This window comes from Pararge aegeria, chromosome 26 (genome assembly GCF_905163445.1).
Source record: "Pararge aegeria chromosome 26, ilParAegt1.1, whole genome shotgun sequence".
NCBI lineage: Eukaryota > Metazoa > Arthropoda > Insecta > Lepidoptera > Nymphalidae > Pararge > Pararge aegeria.
In genome coordinates this window covers 1,518,618-1,541,975 of record NC_053205.1, presented here as the reverse complement: position 1 = coordinate 1,541,975, position 23,358 = coordinate 1,518,618, and the positions used below count along the sequence as shown (strand labels likewise).

Here is a 23,358-nt window from a genome sequence, read left to right as displayed (position 1 = left end):
TCCGGTGGTAGAGTCACTACAAACAGACTGACTTGACGTTTCAAAAGTGCTTATTAATTAGGCCTACTTGACTAACTTTGTAAATATTTTTTTATTGTAACACTGTTGATTACGAATAAATTAATAAATAAATAACTTACCACTAGGAGTCAAGGGCTAAATTGAAGCAAAAAAAAATAAAGTATGGCGACTTTACTTCCCCGTAATTATACTACTGCTAAGCTAAGCTTCGTATTGAGAGGAATTCACAATACTGCCATTGAGGAGGAATTACTTGCTGCGTTTTTATCATCATCATCAACTAATTATCGGTCCACTACAGAGCACGAGTCTCCTCCCACAGTGAGAAGGGTAGTAGTCATTGAATTGAGAACAGATTCCTCATTCAGCCATATTATTGTATGCAGTGCATTGTGTCCAAAAACGGGGAAAACTTTCTAATTTTCCCTATTTTATGGTAAACGTTTAGAGCTTTAGAGGTAAAATAATTACCTTCTAAAATGAAGTGACTAGCCGCCAGTTTTAGAAACACTGGAGTGGAGTGCTTTTTGATGCTTTAATATTAGTCGTGTCACAGAATTAAGGACATACACGGCTTCTATATCTCCTTAATTCTGAGTACCTACATCATTGAACTACATGATTGAATTACTAATTATCTGCTAAAATAAATTAGCAAGGAAGTAATATCATGCAACTATCATTGTTAAGTCACAATAGTAGCCCTTGGGTTCCTTCCTTATTTTTTTCCGATATTCCCTTGGAATCTAAACTTACGCAGGTAAAACCGCGGAGCGCAGCTAGTTTTTAATATTTTTAATCTGTAAGGTAGCCAAAATCGGTTTAGCGCCTGTTGAAGAATGGCTGTATGAACAAAAAGACGGAAATATATTCTTGACTAGGATTTCAAACATAACTTTCAAATGAATGGAATCCAAAATGCCCCATTTTGGATTCACCGCACAGTTCTAATATTATTAACAGTAAGATTAAATATCTCGCTGCCTGAAAGAATTAATATGGTATTTACGTGTCTGCCGTCAAAGCCATTGACCATGTCTCCACACAGACTTAAAAGACACTGATTTTACTTTTAAGACTACTGTCCGTGTGACAAACTTTAATAAGTTCAATTTTCGAACACATGTTTGAAGTGTCACTGTCACACAATGTCAGTCTTATAGTACTTAGGTATTTTTAATAAAGTTTAATATTTGTAAATTCAATGAAAAATGAGACGTGAATTCATATTATTTCTTCTGGGTATTATAAGCATATCCACCTTAACATCGCATCTATCCAATTACTTGCCAGATCCATCGAACAAGTTGTTATTAGATATGGTTGCCGGGACAGTTGGTCCAGGCAACTTTTCTTATTGGCAGCTTGGCCATACAGGGCCCTTAGTGATCGAATTGACCTCTTTATCCGGCGATGCGGACCTCTACGTGTCGGATACTGTGCGGTAAGAGGCTGAGAGAGGAATTTTTGTTCGTCAAATATCAATTTTTTGTAAGCGAGTATCACTCGCCAAATTCTAGTATTTAACCGGATTATGCATCTATTACGGCAGTCTAGGAGTAGTATCTTGTCATCCTAATGAATCACAAGTTCCTAGATTCTATTGCCGAGTTTTGCCAAGAAAGAAAATGTCAGCATTCGAAAAATTTTTAGCATCTTAAATTGGACGAAGTTTGCTAAGAGATCCTTACGAATAAATTGTGGCGTAACGTCGAAATGGATATTCAGTTTTTGTACACTTTTTCATTTAAGTTTGCTTACCAGCCTGGTCTCTCTTAACAAAATTTGTTTTATCAATACTGCACCTTTCTTACCGCTTTTTGAATATTAAAGCCTTTATTTTATAGTTGCTTGTACTAATATCAACTACCCTTCAGGTTCATGGAGACAGGGCAGTACTTCATATTTTGTGTTCATTGCATGTCCTCCAAAGAATTCATTGACAATGGTTTTCTACATCAGATCATTGGCAAACTCTTTGGTCTGGCAGTTATTACTATAAAACAAAAACTAACCTTGCACAAATTTGTTGTTATCATCAATATATCAACCCATTCAAATTCAAATTCATTTATTTCAAGTAGGCCTACTTTATAAGCACTTTTGAAACGTCAAGTATGTATGTTTGTAGTGACTCTACCACCGATTCGGAAAGCAGATTCTACCGAGAAGAGCGGGCAAGAAACTCAGTAGTTGCTCTTTTCCAACATCAACATTTACAATCATTTTGCTATCTTGCGGGAGATGAGAGCCGCATTACTGGGGTCTCGCTCCCGGCTCTAGTCCACCAAGCTACCCCACTGTGTGGACTAGTTGACTTAAAATGCCTTTGAGAACATTATGGAGAACTCTCAGGCGTGCAGGTGTCACAATGTTTGATATATTATGTAATTTTAAATGCTTAAAACGCACATAACTTACTTGTTTTTTGTTTCTTGTTTATTTTCTATGTGTGGTGTACAAGTACAGTATTATAATAATGATAACAACTTAGAAAAGGTAGAGGTACGTGCTCGGAATCAAACTTGACCCCCCCAAAGTTGAAGTCCAAAGCACTAGGCTATCTCCACTTTTGCATTTATACTTACTTACAACTGATCTTGTTCTGTATTTGTATGTTCCAGGCCCAGCTTTGAAGTTGACAGGAACAATTTCAGTTCAGCTACATGTGGACAAGATGTGGTCATTATCCCTGCAGACTTTCCAAGACCCATAGGCAAGTTTCTCTGTTCTATTACGTACCATAACAAAATAGGTTACAGTTTAGGCTGTGCTATTAAAGAATATATTTAGATATGGCGGACAGCACCTATGAAAGAATTAAGAGCATAAAAAAAGCAATAAAATACCTTTTTTCTTGGCCTAAAAAGTAGCAATGGGGAGCACATAGCTTATAGAATAATACATGTTGGGATCCCAAGGTGCTGGAATGGTGACCTCGGCACCTGGTCAACGCAGCGTTGGACTGATCTCTAAAGTGAGTCCCAGAGAGCTGCTGGATCTTGCGGCACAAAACCATAGTATTTGGAACTCCCTACAAAGGACACATGCATCCAGCAGCGGATATCCAATGGTTGACATGATAATGACGATAAGAGTACCTGTTAATTCAGAATATGTTATTCGATTAAACTCTGAAACCACAGAAACTTTTCTACAGACTATAAAACAAGACAGTAGAAAACGCCCTAAAGTGTCGCTCTAAATCATTCCTACAAATATGATCTTTAGTCGATGGTGAATAAACATTATGTTACATCTTACGACCATGGGATAATACGGGTGAAACCGCGGCAAAAAGCTAGTCATTAATAATTTCGTTATATCGATTCTCATGTTTTAATGTAGTTAATGATGAAAATTTATGACACACTGAAAGTGTTTCTGAATATTTATAAGCGTTGATTGTTAAACTTCTCACGTGCGTACATCTTTTCCTTCACCGTTGAAGAAAGTGATATTTGAATCGCTTAAATTCAAAACGTACATAACTCCGGAATATTAGAGGTGCGTGTATGGGGTCGAACTCGGTCCCCTGGAAAGCAGAAGCCTTAACCACTTAGCTATCACCGCTTCTTTTTAGATATGTATATATTTACAAATAATAACGGTTGGATGTATGTTTTTCTATAGGTATAGGTGTTTTCGGTAGCTGGACCCATTCTGTATCGGAGTACTGTATCCACGTCTTCTTAGATTATGCCAAGATGCAGGCTCTTGCCATGGAATTCCACCAGACCAATGCAGACAGTTCTGGTGAGTATATATAATACCTAGTGGAGATGCGCCGAATGTAGGTTCAACCGAATACGAATGTTCGGCCGAATATTGGGTCCAAATATACCGAACCAAATGATTCGGCCGAAATATTTTCTAAAAAAAGTTGTTACTCAAAGCAGTGCTCGCAAAATAGTCAATTTGATTCCAACAAGTAAGTACCTACCTAATAAAACAAAATCAATATGGCCGCCTTTGTTTTTGGCATTTCAAAATGGCGCCATACCGCAATCATATTTGAAAAAAAAATTCAAATTATCTATAGCATAAAATTTTAATTTAGCTAGCAGCAGAAATCCTCAGCCATAAATATTAATAAGATATTTATTTCTTGCCAAATTTCTTTTTGTGCATTTGAAAATGGCGCCATACCGCCGCCATATTCAAATTTTAAATTCAAAATTTCTTTATTCATGTAGGCCTACCACAGGCACTTATGAAGCGTTCATACATATTTGTTTACATAATTGTAACGGGATGGTGATAACTTCGTTCGCCAACTTAAACCTAAAGCTACGAGGGTTCCAAACGCGCCCTGGTCTAAGAAGAGCACACAACAAACTTAGCCGGGTAAATTTATTTTTTTGTTATCACCATCTTCCAGTAAATTTATATTAAGCTATGACGCTAGAGCAATTCACAGCCAAGTTTTTTTATCGTTTAAATAATCCTTAATATTATAATAAATAAGGATAAGGATTTTTCTGTAAGCTTACGTTTTATATAAACTTTGAACTTATTGAGAGACATCTCAAAGATTTCATTTGGTAATTTGTTATAAAATAATATACAATTGCCCTTGAATGAATTTGCAATTTTGTGTAGCCTAGCCTAGCAGTTTATTTTGTGTAGCCTAGCCTAGCAGTTTATTTTGTGTAGCCTAGCCTAGCAGTTTATTTTTGCTTCTAATATTTATATTGTTACAGTGCATTTTCTTTTTAAATTTATTGTTTATTATTATTTATATTTATTGAATTTATTGTTTTATTTTTAGCATAAAATTTTAATCCAAATTATTTCTTTTTTAATTTAAGATAGCATCGAACACAAAGAAAAATCGGTCCCCAAGAAGGTCGATGATGAGAAACCTAGGTTTTTCCTTCGACTACTCAACCTACTTGAAATGGTTTTCGAAATGGTAATTTTATAGTTGATCTTCGTAGTCACGAGCTACTAACATTGTATTAATAATGAAAAGCGTGTGTGTACTTATGTACACGCGTCAGAAGTTATACTTCTTTGGCGTAACAAGATAAAAATCTGTTCAAAATGTACAAATTATTCAAAATGTACAAGTTACAAATGTTCAAATCTGTTCATACGCCTTATTCCAATGAGGTGTAAACGGGGGAGGCTTAAAATGACACACGTCTGGTAACTCCACACCGCACGTTTGTAGAGAAAACGACACTAACAATAGAAAAATGGTATTAAATACATTGAAAGTTTTATTATAAAACATTATCTTGGTATCTCATTATCAGACCACCAAGTTTCACTGAACATTAAAATGATGAAATTTAAGATTTTTGTACACTTAAAGAGCAGACTTTGACAATTGAAAGTGTCACTGTCAAACCTTATGGCTAACTTCAGGGTGTCGGTTTTTTGTGACGGTGTGGCGCGCGCATCGTAAAAAGTGAGCTGGCGGACGATGTATTTCCCTCTCACTCTGTTTCGCAACTACCTTCATCATGTTAAAATCGTGCAGCGCATCTTGTCTACTTCGTATAATTTCACTCCCATGATTTTATCCTAACGCCGCTAAAGAAGTATAACTTAAAAAAAGTTTATTTAACAAAAAAACTTAAGTTTTCCAACTAAACAGTAATTATTTAAATAGTGTTTAACATAATATATTAAGAATTAATTTATAGTATTTGTAACGTTTGTTTAATATATAAGACAAGTTTTATAAATTTTATTTTTATTATGCATACGTGATCACTAGTCGGAGAACGTAAAAAACATAGAAGCATAACTACTGTTAAAAAATGGCCCTACGAAATCGTAGCCTCGGTGGGAGTGGCTTATTTTGAGTCAGATCAACTGCCAGCCAATCAAGGCTTCTCGCGTGCTGCATGACATATAGTGGAACCAATGGCGTTATTTGCGTTCAATTCCAGGCGCATGCGCATATAGATTGTCGATGTTAGAGAGGGCGAATTCTACGTTCGCTGCATATATGTCTATAAGTAGGTATGTAATATGTCTGTATTAGTGATCATTTGTCATACAAGTGTAGTAAGATGGTATGTTTCTAAACTGATTGTCACATATATGACACTGTGCCGTCAAAAATAAAGAAAAATGTCAAGTATTAACTCATAGCCGATATGACAAACGTAGAATTCCAAATTCATTTATTTCAAGTTCTGATGCACTTTTGAAACGACAAGTCTGTCTGTTTGTAGTGAGTCTACCACCGGTTCGGAAGGCAGATTCTACTGTGAAGAACCAGCATGAAACTGAGCGGTGGCTCTTTTCCAACATTATATGTAATATAACATGAATTATTCTATATTGTGCACAATATAGAATATTGTGAAACCTTGCCGTCCAAGCAACCTTGTTATAAGAAATTTATTAACTGTATATTAACCCTTTATGTAAAAAAAAAAATATTACATTATTTAAATCTATGCAGAGGTCAATCTGAATCTGTTACGTTCAGTATCATGTTAAAAAAACATATACTCACACAACAATTTGCGTTAGTGAATGAAAGAAAATAAAATTAAGTATAAATGAGTGAACTTTTCGAACTTTCTGCGTATCATAGACTATGAGACGTCATGATAAACCTAACATGGTGGATATGACAAACTGAAGTAATCTAAATTTTTAAATAAAAAAAACTGTATAGAGCATATAGTCTATGTCATGCGGATTTGAAATATGACCTCATGTTCAAAAATGGCGGATATAGCAAACAGAAAGAATCAAAATTAAAAATAAGTAAACTGCATTGGGCGTTCCGCGTGTCATAGACTATATGACATTATGAAAAATCCAAAATGATGGTAATCGCAAACACGGGGAACCAAAATTAAAAACATCGTAAGCGAGAGTTCTTCGTGTTGTTTACTGTATGATGAATCCAAAATGGTGGATATTGCAAACTAAAAGAATCAAAAGTGTATCGTATAGCGTTCCTCGTATCTATATGACGTCTTGACAAATTCAAAATGGCGACTATATCAAACAATAATATTATATACTGTATATATTCTGCGTGTCATAGAGTTAATATAACCGTCTTCATGACCTACCCACCATTGCGTAGGTAAATGACAAACGTTTTATACGAAAAAGCTATAAAATAAGTAAAATGTCGAGAGATTGGTATCAAATGAAAGTTTTAAAATTTTTGTACGTATGTTCCGAGAGTTTATACTTATAAAATAAGAACTTGTAGTATTTTTATAGAGTTGTCTGATTTTATATTATGTAGACCATACACATTATTATAACGAAACTGTAACGGGTCGAATTCTGTACATTGAAGATATTTTTTAAATTATTTTTTTTAGAGTGCACTCTATAACCTGTACTGAACCCAAAACTGTATTTTTTCATTCGTGTCTGTCTGTCCGTCCGTCTGTATCTGGGCGCGCATCACGCTAAAACTACTGAATGAATTAAAATGAAACATTGCACGATTTGAGTTCATACTACGAGATGGGACATAGGATACTTTTAATCCCGAAATTCAGATCAGTTCCTTTGGGAAAGGGCATGAAAGTGTTTCACGATTAATCACCCTATAGTCGGAAAAATGTAATAGGCCCGTTTTGACATTTGTGCAAGACCATAGAATGTGACTTGGAACGAAACTGAAAGAAACAAAAAAATAAAAATCAATTACATACAGTGTTTTAAAAAATACGTAATTTTTTTTGGGACGATAAATAATATGAAAGAATATATCGCGAGTATTCTTTTTGCGCTTACTTCATAGTAGCATGCAATTTATAATTGTTGCGAAACGTTCCGAAAACAGTTACGTTCTCAGTCCTTTTTTTTTTTATACTAGAGCTGTAACCATTTTTTTACTGAATATCGAAATTAAATATTGTTTAGTTATCTTTACTGCAAAGAATGAGCTTGGTTCTCAAAATGGGTTCTAAATAATGAGTCTGAGTTGATGTATCTGACCAAGCGGCACATGACTGAAGCGTCCCCGCGCGCACTGCGCAGTTTTTCGTTCCTCATCTTGTAAAGTTGACTGTGCGCTCGTTTAAGTTTGATATATATTATTTACTATTACGTTAACTATGGCTCTTCTATTTTGGACATTAATTTAAACATAGTGATTTGACTCGATTTTTGTGTTTTTTGTTATATAGTACTAACTCTGTTTCAACATGTTGAAAAGTGGACGTATAATCAACAGCCAGTCACGCGTATTGGTTGTGAAGTTAAAGGAATACTTTGAACGAACGAACACTTTACAATACATAATAATATCAATCAAGTACTGATACAAACTTGAATTGATTTATCGTTAGTATCGAGTACAGAGTCTTATGGTTCCATAACTAGTTACGTCGCGATGACAAATGTCAAAACGGGCCTATTACATTTTTACGACTATAACTATGTCAAATGTTAACCGATTTAAATAATTCTCTATGCATTGGATAAGTTATACTATCAATTAAGATTTGTCCAAATTACGTCTTGATCTGATGAGCAGCAAACTGCTCGCATAAATATGATACAGAATACATAAATTATTGTCACATTTATGATGACTTTAAAATAGTTATTATTATACAAGGTGACTTATTTGAAGTAATACAAAAGCAACCTAGTTATTCTTTCTAAAACTTAAAGTACTATTAAATGTAAAAAAAAATGTTCGGTGTATAAGAACCTCCCTATATAAAGAGTAAACGGCGCGGTGCAGCGGCGGCTATTAAATCAATTGCGGTCGTTTCTCGCAAAAGAAAATGTATTCGAGTAGTTATATAATTGAAATGATTTAATTATTTTAGACTACCGTTTCAACTAAACAAAAGTGTGTGAAGGAAGGACAAACAAACAAACTAATAAACACACATTCATGTTTATTATATTATTTTCTGTACTGTTCGACGATAAAAAAAAATCATTTTGTATTATTTACTTGTTATTTATAATTGATTATTAAGAATAAAAACAATTCTAGTCACATTGCTTGTTTTATTGGTTTTAATATGCCTTAGTTTTTATATTCTACTAAAATTTGAACACAAACTGATGGAAAGCGATGATGCAGGCCAAGATGGTAGCGGGCTAACCTGTCTGGGGTATGATTTAATACAGGGTTAAATAAAAAAATACCTGAAAGCTCTTGGCCTGCAATTGTTTACATTAAAACTAACAACTTTTATTTTAAGAGTTATTTTTAAATCGATAGTGAAATATTAAATATTTTACATAGATACTCTACTTGTAACTACTCTGTAATGTAACATCGACTCTATCGCGCGGTCACTGACCCGCCTACGCGACGTTGTCCAATCACATGTATTTGATTTCACAGTGTAATGTCGCTTTACAGAAATAACATGATTTTCATAACACTTGCTTGTAACGTGGACCTTATTACATAATCATAAAGCTTATAATCCAAGATATTAGATACGCGTGTTTCATTTGAAAATACCGTACACAAGCTTTATTTATAATGACCCTACCCTACCACTTTTAATTTAGCCGGGTAATACAGAGTTTTTCTTAAACAACAAAAAGTTTTTATGCGTCTAATATTAGTAGGCATATCTTTAAATGAACAAATATTTTTACCTTCTCAACTACGATAAATGAACGTTTAATTTTAACAAATTATTCACAATTCATAACAAGTTTTATTATAACGTGTTTTAAAAAAAAATGCACTCATGCAGCGAATGCTGGCTGTTTTTCCATTATCTCTCAGAGTAGAGAAGTCCTATGGTCTTGCCAGCAAAAAGGCCTGTCTGTCACTTTAGCCTGGATACCAGATCACATGGGTATAAAAGGTAATGAGACTGTTTATGTGTGTGCGAAACTTGCCATTGAGATGGGTTTTTAGTCCATTTTAATAACTTCCCCCAAGATCTACGTTCTCTCGCAAAAACTCACCTTCGAGATTCCTGGAATGTGGTACGGACTGAATCGAAGACAATTAAAGGCAAATTCTACTCATCAGTTCAACCAGATATACCTCGCCAACCATCGTTCTTTATGTTCCGGAATATGAATCGTTGGGTGTCGTCCACAATAAGTCGGCTGCGTATTGGTCACGCATGTACTGGACATATCAGTAAATTGAGAATAAGGGACCACTCCACGTGTGAATGTGGTCTTGACGAAGGATCGGTCGCTCATATTTTGTTTTCCTGCCCGAAACTCTTTCATAAGCTTTACGAAGTCCTTCCTCCTAATATTCCCCGTCCATTAAATGTCCAAAGTTTTCTTATGCATGTTTTTAGTCGCTATGTAGAATTTGTATGTAAATATATTCAATCTAACAAAATTAAGCTCTAAATATATCCCATAATGATTTATAAAAAAAAAATCTTTGAATTATAACACTAACCAAAGACCACACTCCATTACGAATTATTCGCCTTATTTTTGAATACTAAGTTTTATAAAAAGTATAGTGCTATAGTTATATAATGTTTACCTTTTGACAATCACCTTTGTGGATCTTCCTAGTATACGTGACATTGGCGAAGTACAACGTGCCGATTTGGCACACCTAAAAGCCAAAAAAGCAAAAGAAGATGCTGGCTGTATATAGGTTTACCTTGGCGCGGGAAAAAAGAGCCGTCGCACCATTTTCGACGATCAGTATTTTGTTAATATTTTCGCTTTTTGGTCTACTGTTTATAACTCAGTTTAAATTGGAAAGTCGATTTTACTCCGATGGAAATAATAATCGCAGGACTAATCGCGAGATCGCTATCTTACTCTTTGTTTTTTCAACTAATTCCATGCCAATAATAAAGTCGATTATTGGCTTGATTAGAGCGTAAAAGAAGGACAAAAAAAAACTCACATTCGCATTTATAATATGAGGATGGATTTATTAAAAAAAAAAACTTTATATCTATATTTTTTTATTTAGTGTAAACTAAATTAAATAATAAATAACATAATTTATTTCACTATTTGAACACATATAAACAAACACTAGGGTGGGTGCATATTCCTTATTACATTAAAATCAATTACAATCTTTTGTGACACAACACTTTTGACAGTCAAAAAGTTTACGTCACACATTTTGTGCGCAATTCTATAGCCGGGTCCAGATATCAAGTGTTTAAAAACCTGGAGATTGACTTAAATAATACTCATTTTCACTGTAACATTTATTTTACATTTGGGCAGAGTTCCCTAATGCAAATTTTTAGTAGTAAGGTAGAGTTTATTGAGACGGAATTAAATAATACTGTTACATTACAATAAAACGCAATATTGACCCATTAACACTAGATGGCGATAATTGTAGTTGCGTGAAATGTTAATCGCGCTAAAGAGTTTTTTTCCCACTAGTACAAGACGGTGCCGCGGCCAACCATGTGGAACCTTACCACGGTCACGGGGGCGTTCGGACTAAACAATGATTAGTCCAAAAGTCCACCAACACTCAGACTAACGTCGAACCGAGCGGAGGTCCGAGCCCTCGCAGGAGGCACCCTCGGGTCGACGTCTCCCACTCTCCCCCCCGATGTCGTCGAGCCCTGGGGCTCTTCTCATGGCGAGCTTTCGCGCTCGCCCCACTCCCCCGGTGACGCCGTAGCAACCCCTCATATAGGTGGGGTGGTATCGGCAAGTGTCCATCTGAAAATCGACCATGTGGAAATTGATGGACATGGGTCGGCATTTCGTATAGCGTGGTCGGTTCATAGGCATTGCTTTTCCACTCGCTATCTGCTTGGTCTGTCAATTATTTCTATAAAAACAGTATATAATATATTATTATGTCATCATTAGGTCATTAATAAAACTGTGATCGTATCGAGCAAATTATACGAGTCTGGACCCGGCTTAAGCTGATTTCACGCATGTCATTAAAATTGTAGAAGTGTAAAAAATAATTTTAACATCTTAATAATTTAAAACTAAAACATTATCAGATCTTTTAATAAATATTTGGTTCGATTATGACAAATGATTTTAGAAAGTATAAACTTTCCAAAACTCTCATATTAGGTACGTATCTCAAACAGTTCCTTAGAATATAGATTTTTTTCTGTATTAAATCCATAACCCTAAACGGTTTCTACGCGTCATCGTACCGCACGTGTTTATCGCTAGGGTGGTAACTAGCCGCGGCCGAAGCCAGCACCCAGACCAGAAACCTGAATAAACCCTTACAACGAAAAAATATTTTTACATTAAAAAACCTAAAATTGGTAAGAGATATGAATTCTCTCTCTCTCTCTCTGAAAACTCTCTTCCCGCATCTTGGCAGCACTTAAAACATGGCAGATTGGCTAGTTACATTACAGTCTACTGCGGTCTTCTCTTCTTGGTCTATTCGGTCTTCTTGTTCGACTTTGCAGCCAACTTATTCTTGCAATCCTGGTATATGCCGTCAAGGTCGAAACTTGCCTTCATGTTGTCTTTCGAAAACAGGAACCTGAGAAACCAAAATTAATTTAAAAAAAAAGTGTATGTGTCAGCTCCGACACACGACTGAAGTTCACTCCTAAGTGCAATTGTCTAAACATACGCAAAAAAAATGTATTTCACTGAAAAAGGTTAATACCATATGAAAAGGGAAAATAAAAAATCCTGTGCAATTTATTCACACACGGCGGAAGTGTAACTTCTTAAAAGTAGCCTACGAGAGATTGAGGTAGATGTAGAGTATCAGAACTATTAGGATAAATGTAAGGTTTTTTATTTAGTTTCCATGGTAACTAGAATAGGTAAAGAAATGTATAATGTTTCCCATCTCACTCTGTCCTATACATTTATGTGTTTGTTTCTTTATCTAGATAATATTCGGTTTCCTTGGTAACTTAAATAGGAAGTTAACCAAACGAAATACCCGTAGCATGTTTGCGCATCACAGTTGCCGGGCATGCAACGTCGCAAAGCGAAAACGTAACGAGGTCATTCATCAGTAGGTTTTACTCCTCACATTTTTTCTCATACCGGGCGCCTTATATACTCGTACGAAAATCGATTGTTAAGGAGTAAACTCCAAAAATAAGAAAACCCACAACACAAAATTATGATTATAATTATAAAAAGGACCAGGGTAAGCATTAAGAAGTGAAATGGCTAAATATGTCTCTGTTGCAAGTTTTATGAATAAATAAATATACTCGTACTACGACAATACACACATCGCCATCTAGCCCCAAAGTAAGCGTAGCTTGTGTTACGGGTACTAAGATGCCTGATGAACATTTTTATGAATTTTATACATTAATACTTAGAATATACATATAACCACCCAGACACTGAAAAACATTCATGCTCACCACACAAACATTTTCCAGTAGTGGGAATCGAACCCACGGCCTTGGGCTCAGAAAGCAGGATCGTCAGAACATTTTAGGCAGCGCTTTTGTGCATGTATAACGTGCACGCCACTGCACGCACGCACACACAAACACTATTAGAAAGTAGGGCAGTTTTATTATTATTATTATTATTTATTATACATCTATTTTCTTTCTTTTATATTCAATACTTTAATAAATTAACTTATGTGCCGTACACGCTTTTGACGCCGCTCGCGCAATCTAAAAATGTGGCGCGCAGACCTATTTTCAGCGTAAAATTATAAATAATGGAGATAGAGTCCCGGGAGTTGAGAGTTTTTTGTTAGAAATTTCCTACTCTTTCAATTTTTGAAATTTCTAAAATATTAATTTAAATAGCTTATGAAATATTGGCAAAAAAAAATGCCATTATTTTTTTCATCTTTTTAATGCAATTTTTTATGTGCAATTAATACACGCTTTTGGCACATTTTTCTAGACGCCATTCCGGATCCAATGAGCTATGGCACATATTTTAATCACTATTTTGTACCATTTTCAACTTGTCGACTAGACTATATAAGACAAATGAATGAAAGATGACATTAAACATGATAAAAGACATGATATGGTATGATGGCTAGATTTTGTTTTATTTGATTTAAACGATAACATTTACATCATTAAATTTTTAATTTAATTCTCATAATATATTAAATCATTTATTTCTCTCCGTATTTATTCTCTTCTCGAGCGTATGAAGATCATTATCTACACCCATGTACACCCAACAATAGAATATCATCATAGTAAATAAAACCTGTATTTGACAGTTTGACAGTTCAAAAATAGGATTGCTCCGATCGTCACCAAACTTTACAGGATTACTCGCCAGGTCAATCCGGAGATACCCTGAAAGTTTCATTGAGATCGGTCCAGCCGTTTCGGAGCCTATACGGAACATACCCACACATTTTCTCTTTTATATATATAGATAGTAGTTATATTAAAATCTATACCCCTAATCGGTTTCAACGCGTCATCAGAACACCATGGAGGCGGTCAAAATCTGGGTTAAGTGTAGGTAGAAGATCATACTCACTTCTGCAGTTTGCTATTGGAGTCCGGCTGAGGTCTTCTCATCTTCTCCTTTCCGTCCACCATCAGCAGAACAGTTGGTAGCTGCCTGCTCGTAGGTCCGTCATGTATCCGGTACTTCTTAGCAGCTTCCGGGTATCTGTATCATCATTTCTAACATGAGCACGAACCTCTTATAGAATGTAGATAAACTGCTACTGAACTACCAAAGTAAATATGTATTTATTTTATCTTACACTAGCTGCCCTGGTTGTGTAGAGATTGCAGTTTTATAGTTTTTAGCAGTGTTTATGGTAGCTAAGTTAAAACACAATATATAATATGATATCGTGTATGTATGTTCTTTTGTATGTTTATATATATACATATTATATATTTATATGTATGTATATATTATAATTATATATATTTAACTTAATTGTAACACTGGTTCCACTATCCCATTTTCCCTAACCTAATTCTCTACTATAAAGGGTTGTCTGGAGGAGATTGCTTAAAGCGAAAAGACCACCTTTTTTGTATATATTTTTTTTTGTTTTGATATTTCTGGTTTTCACTTTTAATTTGTGCAATAAAGACTTAATCTATCTATCTAGCTATCTTTTAACTTAGCCAAGCCAAGGGAATAGAAAACCTTACTTATGAGCAAAGGTTTGCAAATCTGGAACTCAGCACCCTCAAAAATAGGTGGGGAAAGAGGCGATCTTATTGAAATTATAAAATAATTATTAAGTACTAGCTGTTGCCCACGACTTCGTCTGCGTTTGATTTTGTTTTTTGATGTGACATTCAATTTAGTTGTAGTTCTAAAAAAAATTAAAGTATTCAGTATAGCTAAGCCTTAAATGAGGTGTTTGCTGCTGTATGCTGAGGAGTTCTGTCCTCTATCTCCAACCACATTCATCAAATCTACACAAAGTTTGGGCAGAATTCAACACATATTATAAACCTCTATAGTACAAAAATAATTATTTAAATTGTTTATAATTTGTCTGAGTTATGGTGTAAAATCGTCAGACACTTTCATCCCCTCTACCAAAGGAACCAAGCTTAGTGTCGGGATAAAAAGTATTCTATATTACTTCTCACACTTCCAAGAATATGTGTACAAAGATTCACGAGGATTGGTCAGACATTTATAATATTAGTAGGGATTAAAACATTCTAAATTTTGAAGAAATGTTTTCAAAAAAAGAGTTAACCCAGATCAAGAGGCTATGGTCTCAAACTTGGATTTCAGCAGGCATCGTCCTAATCCTTCGGAGCACTTTAACAGCAATGAAGTGATACAAATGTGGAATGCCTTGCCTGAAGATGTAGCGAGTGCAGTACCACTGAATCAGTTAAAGAATAGACTGGACAAACATCAAAAAGACAAAGAGCACAAGAAAACACCCATCAGCGAAAGCTGTTTAGTCTATTATATAATAATTATAATAATAATAATAACGTTGGCAAAGCTCTCTTCTTTATTCAATTTAAATTATAAAATCGTAATGCAATGTTATATTGGTCTTAAGGCATTCTTATAGACCCCACTGAAATAAATAAATAATAATAAATAAATATACTATAAATAATAAATATACTATGAGAATACACACATCGCCATCTAGCCCCAAAGTAAGCGTAGCTTGTGCTATGAGTACTAAGATAGCTGTTAAATATTTTTATGAATATAATACCTATAAATACTTATAATATACAGATAAACACCCAGACACTGAAAAACAATCATGTTCATCACACACACATTTTCCAGTTGTCGGAATCGAACCCACGGCCTAGGACTCAAAAAGCAGGGTCGCTGCCCACTGCGCCAGTCAGCCGTCAAAATAATGTTAGGTATGTTCAAAAAAGGTGTATTCTTACCTTCCTACATCAAGTTTGCTGAACTTAAAGTTGTCCAGACTATAGCTTGCAGACAGTTCAGCGAATACTGGCGCAAAGTTCACACAAGCTGGATGCCATGCTGCGTACAAACAGACAAGCCATGTGGTACTCGGGTTGTGGCTCAGCTCTTGCTCTAGTGTCTCTGGACCTCTGAAGTAGGTGACATGCTCTGGGCCTGTGTACGATGGTTCCGGGATCAAGAGGGAGCTTAAAATCATTAACGCTCCAAATGGCAATCCGTATCTAAAAAAAAGTTAGTTTTTTTCCTTTAATGGACAACAATAAATCAGCTTATAAAAGGTGGAATTTCTACCAGCCAGTCTCCGCAATACAACCGGAATTAATTACTTTAATCTGTCCACGTGCACCGCTAGCATGGACAGGAGACAATTATCTCCCCAGGGGATAGGATACAAATTCTTATTGTCTCCCACTGATTTATCAACTCTCAAACGGGGCTAAACATCTATCTAACTATCCCATGTTTCCACATTTCCGTACCTTAGCAGGTGGACATGTTAGTTATATCCTCTGTCAGGGGATACAATTTTTGTCTCCTACCTGTGCTAGCCCTGCTGCTATCGTCTTAGGGGCCTGTGCCTCACTGTTCGCATAAACCTGAGATGTAACACGCAGCTTTAAAAGCGTAAACTGAGTTAGGCTAGCTTGACCCTGTTTAGCCAACGGTGAAATTGGGCTAAATTCGTTAATTACTTAGACATTAGAGCTTTACTCACCTAACATCTGCGTACAACCACAATATTAAGTTTGCGATCTTCGTGTACACGAAAGAAGACGACAGATAGTTAACCATCGTGACACTGCCCGCCTTCCGAGTCCGCAGCATCACGACAATCACCAGAAAGAACAGGATTTCCGTCTCGCGAGTGTCTAACTCACAATCCGCCTCCGGGAATAGGAAGTTGCAAATTAACGGAGTCCTCTTAGAAACTACATAAGTTATGCTTAATATAATGTTCACCCAGTAGTAAGGTTTCAGTAGCTGTCGCAAATCTTTTTTGAAAGACATCTTTTTAAGTTATATTTTTCTTGATTTTTATAAATTTTACGCTATTTAACATAGACCGAAAAACAGGCCTAAGCCTAACATTGGTGAGGTTAAACGTCAAGTGTATTTTTTATGTCATTAAAAAAAATTGACACTGACATTTCCAACTAGACGCAGAATTTCTGTTTAGAAACAGCGTTCATTATAAAGAAAATAATGTTATTTTATGTTCATAAAGCAATAAGAAAGCTATTTTATCAATTGTATTTGTGAATCTCGTTGTATTTTTATCGCTATAAAGGTCAAATAGTGGCACCACGTTTTAGCCATTTTCATGCGATTTCGGGGCAAGTTGACGCATTCTTTACGATTTTTATATATTTCGTTGTAGACTTATACTTCTATAAATAGCACTATGATAAAGATAAATTATTTAGGAAGCCAATGCCGTTTACAGAATCATGAAAGGTGGGATGGATATTTTTTTATACGCATTTCCCCAAAAAATGTCGTAAATGTAAAATTTAAAAAAAAAGAACGGCTTCCAAATTTGAACTGTTTGAAACTGACATTTAGATTTTTGAGGATGGATTCAGAGTATGGAGGGTAGAGGTAAGGAGAGTCATCTTATATGGGAGAAAAGTTGAAAAAGTGTCCAGTGTATGCGCTAAATAACAGTTCAAAAATCCTCCACAATGGCTCTGGTGTATGGTATGAATGTAGCAATCGTAGATGAATTGAAGTATGCCGTGTTAAAAAATTTAATGTCATTATCGACTAAAGTAGTTAATTATTGAGAATTTCAACAACTTACGTTGTACAAAATATTGTGGTAAATATAACCTTACTTCCTTGTATCTTCATACTTCCTTGTTTATTTTTCAAGCCTACTCTAACAATATTTATATTTGGCGCTTCTTTTAAGAGTTACCCTGATGCAAATGTGGCGCCATCCTAATTTAATACATTTTGACGACACTTTTTCATATACACAGATGACTCTCCTTACCTCTACCCTCCATAATTCAGAGGTTAAAATATATGCTATAAGTTCTCTTGCTGTGAGTCGTATCTACGAAGGTCGCTTGTAGAGATTGCTTGCAGCAATAAGGCCGCCTTCGCATGCCAACAATGTACTGTCTCTTTTCCTTTGTTTTGCGTGTAATTAAGAGGTTTTTCTTCTTGAATATATTGTTCTTCGTTGCCTTCCTTTCATAATTTTTGTCCCTTTAGGACAGGCATGGTCCTTCTTTGAACCACTTTTTACTGTGGAACTTAAATAAAACCATATTTTTAATCTGCGGTTCACGCTCAACGAAACACAGTTACCTGCGCGTGACGTCATCTGTGTCTAAGCAAACTTTACCGACAGCCTCCTTTCTACGATTACATTTTTTTATCCACCGTATGGAGAACTCAGAGGCATGTAGGTTTCCCACGATGTTTTACTTCTTATTACTTGCTATTTATTTTGACTAATTCAAATTGCACAGTCATACCGCAATCAGGGTGATAGCGAAATTATTCAATGAAATAAACATTTTTATCAATAGGTATTTACCATGAAATCGTTAGGAAATATTTTAGAAATACATAGGTGCGTCAACACATAATCTTGGTGACGAAATGGAAATAATTTAGTTCCAAGATACTTTATCAGTCAGATTACAAATATCATATTTTAGACTATCATAATTTTATTCGGTTTCAGTTTTTTTTTTAATTCTATAAATTTTTTTTAAACTTGGAATTAAAACAACAGTATTGAAAATTTATAAAAAAAACATCCACTGCGGGGCGGGCCCGGGTTTTTGAATGCCCCAGTAACAGGCTCTAGAGTGACGAACCTCCTTACAACACGCACCGTTTCAAGGACTACTTACTGCCTTCGATATCCGACTTTTCATCCAACTTTTATGATAAAACTTACCGCTGACTAACTTTTTGCTGAAAATCGCGAAAAACTCATTTTTTGACCTTTGACCTTGAATATTTTTTTTTCCATACACGGGAATGATGGGGAACTTCTATACATTGTTTATAATTATGTTTTGAACACTGATTTTCAGCTTGTTGAGACTTTATGTAACTTCGAATGTCTAAATTGACCGGACTACATGTAGAGATGTTAAAAAAATCGAAATACATTTATTTCAAGTAGGCCTAATATAAGCACTTTTGAAACGTAAAGTATGTCTGCTTGTAGTGGATCTATCACCGGTTCGGGAGACAGATTCTACCGAGAAGAAGCCGGCAAGAAACTCAGCAGTTGCTCTTTTCCAAAACATCAACAATTTACATTTTAACATTATTTTTTCTATCGTAAAATTTCTTGTCATTCATCAATTGTATAGTGACCTCGCTGTAATAAATGTGTTTTAACAAATTCTTTAAACTTATGCATTGGTAGGTCCAAAATTACCTTTCCTACAAATGACTTCTGTACCTTTCGCAGACGATATGCAGATGTCACTAATTTATGACCATTTCTTGGGACTAAGTCGACTGTTTTTATCCACTTTCTGTTTTGTATAGACTAATATTTTGTATGATAAATACTATATTGTTAGGCTACCGTAAGTATGCCTATTTCTTCCAATTTTTCACGCAGGGATTTACGTGATTTAAGTTTATAATATACTAGTTGTACCCTGCCACGCTTCGCTGTGGCACATTGTGATTGAATGGTTGAGAAAAATAGATAAAAACAATCCTTGATGAGTATTATATATCATGCTAAAATTTCAGCCCGATAATTGCAGAACTTTTTGAGTTTTTGAAGCGTACACAAACCAACATAACATTTATATATATATATATATATATATATATATATATATATATAGGTTTTAGCACTAAAGATGTCCCTCCTACTTCCAGAGGCAACCAGTATTATTTAGAAATTATAGATAGATTAATTATTATCACTATCTATATATTTTATTGTAAGTTTGTTATATGTACATATTATATTTGTATATATAGGTTTATGCATGTTTATTTGCAACACAGTACAGTTAAATGCACCACCTACCTCTCTTCTTGAGCTGTTTTTAACGCCTTTGGTTGCCTGGAAGAGATCGCTATGTAGCGATAAGGCCGCCAAATTGTATACCTTTTGTTAAATTTTTACTGTTAATTTGTTATGTTTATGTGGTGTACAATAAAAGTGTATTCATTCATTCATTCATTCATAGTTGCAATCATTGACTGCAAATCTTACATAGACTCTTCCGCACTTAAAGTTTTAGTAGTAGTACCTATGAAAGCATTTTGTTGCCAAGCTTGTCCAGGGAAGTCCCTACTACCCCCATGCATATTTAAGCTGCTAAGCTGCGTTCCAGTCCGAAGGGCGTCATTTCATAGGATGTGTTCCTTGCATGGCATTCAAAGTGTTCCTTTGTTTATATAACAAATTATGGTATTTCAATAACCATTAGGTTACCACAGCTTGGTCCATCATTTATTACTATAAAAAAACCTTTAGGATGTTACCAACAATTATAATTATATAAATAATTTTACAAACAAGGCTAAAATTTTTCGAAATCTGATAGTAAGTGACCTTAATTCAACAAACATTAAACTTTTATTAAATTTTAAGTCTGTGGGCATTTTAGTATTAAATTTTCATTTTTTTTCATAAGCACCCCCGTAACCGATTTTGTGATTTAAACTTCATTCATACATATACTCATACATTCTTCCCAAAAAAATTCTGTCTAAATTTCATGTCTAAGAGTTAAAATTCAAAAAAAAATTTTTTATTATTTTTTCTAATCATTAACGCCCCCGCTATAGACGTCGGAGATTTAACACTTATAAAAAAGTTAGCCTATCCATTAAGTATTATACTATACTATATATAGTATATTATATATTCAATATATAAACAAATACAGACGCAGAATACAAAGGCGCCCTTATCGCTTAATAGTGATCTCCGCCATGCAATCTTAGGATTAGGATAATATGGGCAAAACCATTGAGCCTTTAAGTAAAACTAACGGCAGGCGATCCAAAGATAGACGGAATAGAAAAAAACTCGTTAAAAAAACAAACGGTTAAAAATTCATCTATGTTTACCGAACTATGTGCAATTGCTGTTGTCATCGAAATTTATCAATGCTAAGATCAGAATAATGAATTTACATGTTAGGTTGGTATAAGTAGGTACATAAAAGATACACCGGTAGCAATTTAAATACCTCCAAAAGACGGATTCTCCTTTTTTTATAATCAATACTAAGTGTAGTAAGGTTTTAGTTCATCTTGTTTCGTTTTAAAAATCAGGTTGGAAGCTTGGCAGCAAATAAAAAAAAACATCTGGTATCCACATCCCGGACGCTCAGCTGGGCACTATAAGCAACCTGTTTTGTAAAAGTGGGTTGAAAAAACACCCACTCAAGATGGTGGCGGCGGGGGAACAGCTGATACATTTAACATTCCATAAACAATGACATGGTCTCTGTGCTATCGAACGATATTCAGCTTAAAAGCAAGACAGCAGTTTACTATCTTCTATGAAATCCATATAACCTAATGTCTATCTCTTTCTTTTTTGTAAAGTCACCAATTTTACGTAAATCGCAGAACGCGCTATTTGTACATTTTTTTTTTAATTTTTTGTTTGTAAAAGCTGTCTCGCTTTCTCTTTGGTTAACATGAAGGGCTGAGAAAGAGATAGATGCGTGGATTAATTTAGGGTTACAATTTTCTATGCGTGGGAGATGTTTTTTCGGTACCTATCATTTTGTTGTGGCTAAACTTATGAGGGCTGAGAATGCTATATCCCAAATAATATGGAGGAATACTACAAATCTAGTATTAATAAAGTTCATAAGAAGTACATCTATTATAACGCTGCTCACACCATTTTTCGCCAGTTGGGCATCAAACAATAATATTTATATTTCTACAATAGTAATAGGTAGTACTATAAAGATACAAACGTAAAAAATTATTCATCTTTTTAAGATATTAGGTAGGTACTACTCAACAGTTTCAAAAACAAAAAAATATATTACTCAGGTACCAATTTGTATAAGTATAGTAACAATTCGTTTTTTTTGTAAGGGATTATTTCTAATATAAGGACTTGATTTTTTTACTGCAGAGACGTCTGTCTTCCTTATCTCTTGATATACTCGTATGTAGATTGTAGATACGTCACTAAGCTCATTGCAAACGGCTCGGTCGATATTGATGATATTGAGTGGGTCTCTGAGAGCACGGGAACATGGAATAGAAGAAGTTTACCCCCGTTTATTATTACAGCTATATTATTTGGATATTATTTCCACTTGTGCGACAATGCTCTGAGAGTTGATAAAGCTGTGGGAGAAGAAACATCGTTATCCTTTCCCCGGGGAGATAATAATTTGTATCCTGCCCATGTTAGCCGTGTTGGAGTCCATACGATCGATACATTTTATCCTGGGAAATAAAAGATTCATTTGCTACTTTTGGAAGCCCAAAATAAAAGCGTCCCGTCGAAATCAAAAGCTTCCTAATTAAATACTGCAAAGAATCACTGAGAGACTGTTACATGATTATTGGTTACCGACCTAAGCCAACGTTCTTTGAACACGGCAATAATAAATTATTATTCTACGACGTAATTTAATAGACCTAGGTTTGAACTAATCTATTGTTTTTCGTCCCTTTCAGGACAGGCAAAGATTATTAACCATACAGCCTATTCAGTCGTATAATTTATGCTTGAGTAAATTTTGAAACAATGTTTACTCCTACCTATTTATAGAAATCCATTTAATAGCGTTTATGAACCGACACATTCAAAATAAATTAAATTAAAAGTTTAGATTCTCTAGCTGTTTTAGAATATAAAATCAATATTCATGTTCATCGAGAATTTTCTAAGTAGGTTTGGTGTCCGAACAAAAACATCTCGAAACGTGCAGTAGCAACAGTGTTATACGGCCGAGTTGAATGATTTGTTTTCGCCGATACAAAATGAATTACGAAACACCACCTTCTCAAACTGATTGCATAACACTAGGTTTATAAATGCGCAATTATTACTGCCCGTATAGCGATAACAGCGTGTTTTTAGAGCGA

General features: G+C 34.8%; 2 protein-coding genes across 3 annotated transcripts; one reads left to right on the top strand and one right to left on the bottom strand.

The window, feature by feature from the left end:
• The first annotated feature begins 1,126 nt into the window (after positions 1-1,126).
• Positions 1,127-5,340, top strand: LOC120635279 (UPF0669 protein C6orf120 homolog). Of its 2 annotated transcripts, none has more exons than XM_039906244.1 (4): positions 1,127-1,465; positions 2,646-2,737; positions 3,655-3,777; positions 4,837-5,340. In XM_039906244.1, exons 1-4 carry the CDS (start codon positions 1,233-1,235, stop codon positions 4,938-4,940), a joined length of 552 nt encoding a protein of 183 aa, XP_039762178.1. In that variant the 5' UTR covers positions 1,127-1,232; the 3' UTR covers positions 4,941-5,340. The 2 variants fall into 2 exon arrangements, with proteins under 2 accessions (XP_039762178.1, XP_039762177.1); XM_039906243.1 differs by having other exon boundaries at positions 1,131-1,465; positions 4,833-5,340.
• Positions 5,341-11,550: 6,210 nt separating this feature from the next.
• LOC120635421 (thioredoxin-related transmembrane protein 2 homolog) lies at positions 11,551-17,404 on the bottom strand. The gene is made up of 4 exons (XM_039906444.1): positions 17,006-17,404; positions 16,248-16,511; positions 14,380-14,514; positions 11,551-12,421 (listed from the first exon to the last, which is right to left on the bottom strand). Exons 1-4 carry the CDS (start codon positions 17,296-17,298, stop codon positions 12,316-12,318), a joined length of 798 nt encoding a protein of 265 aa, XP_039762378.1. The 5' UTR covers positions 17,299-17,404; the 3' UTR covers positions 11,551-12,315.
• Positions 17,405-23,358: the final 5,954 nt, after the last annotated feature.

Excerpts from the sequence above, each read along its gene's own strand:
- LOC120635279 (XM_039906243.1), top strand. The coding sequence starts at position 1,233 with ATGAGACGTGAATTCATATTATTTCTTCTGGGTATTATAAGCATATCC. Across the intron at positions 2,738-3,654 it reads AGACTTTCCAAGACCCATAG|GTATAGGTGTTTTCGGTAGC; the intron begins GCAAGTTTCTCT and ends GTTTTTCTATAG. Across the intron at positions 3,778-4,832 it reads GACCAATGCAGACAGTTCTG|ATAGCATCGAACACAAAGAA; the intron begins GTGAGTATATAT and ends TTTTAATTTAAG.
- LOC120635421 (XM_039906444.1), bottom strand. The coding sequence starts at position 17,298 with ATGTCTTTCAAAAAAGATTTGCGACAGCTACTGAAACCTTACTACTGG. Across the intron at positions 16,512-17,005 it reads TGGTTGTACGCAGATGTTAG|ATACGGATTGCCATTTGGAG; the intron begins GTGAGTAAAGCT and ends ACTTTTTTTTAG. Across the intron at positions 12,422-14,379 it reads TCCAATAGCAAACTGCAGAA|GTTCCTGTTTTCGAAAGACA; the intron begins GTGAGTATGATC and ends TTGGTTTCTCAG.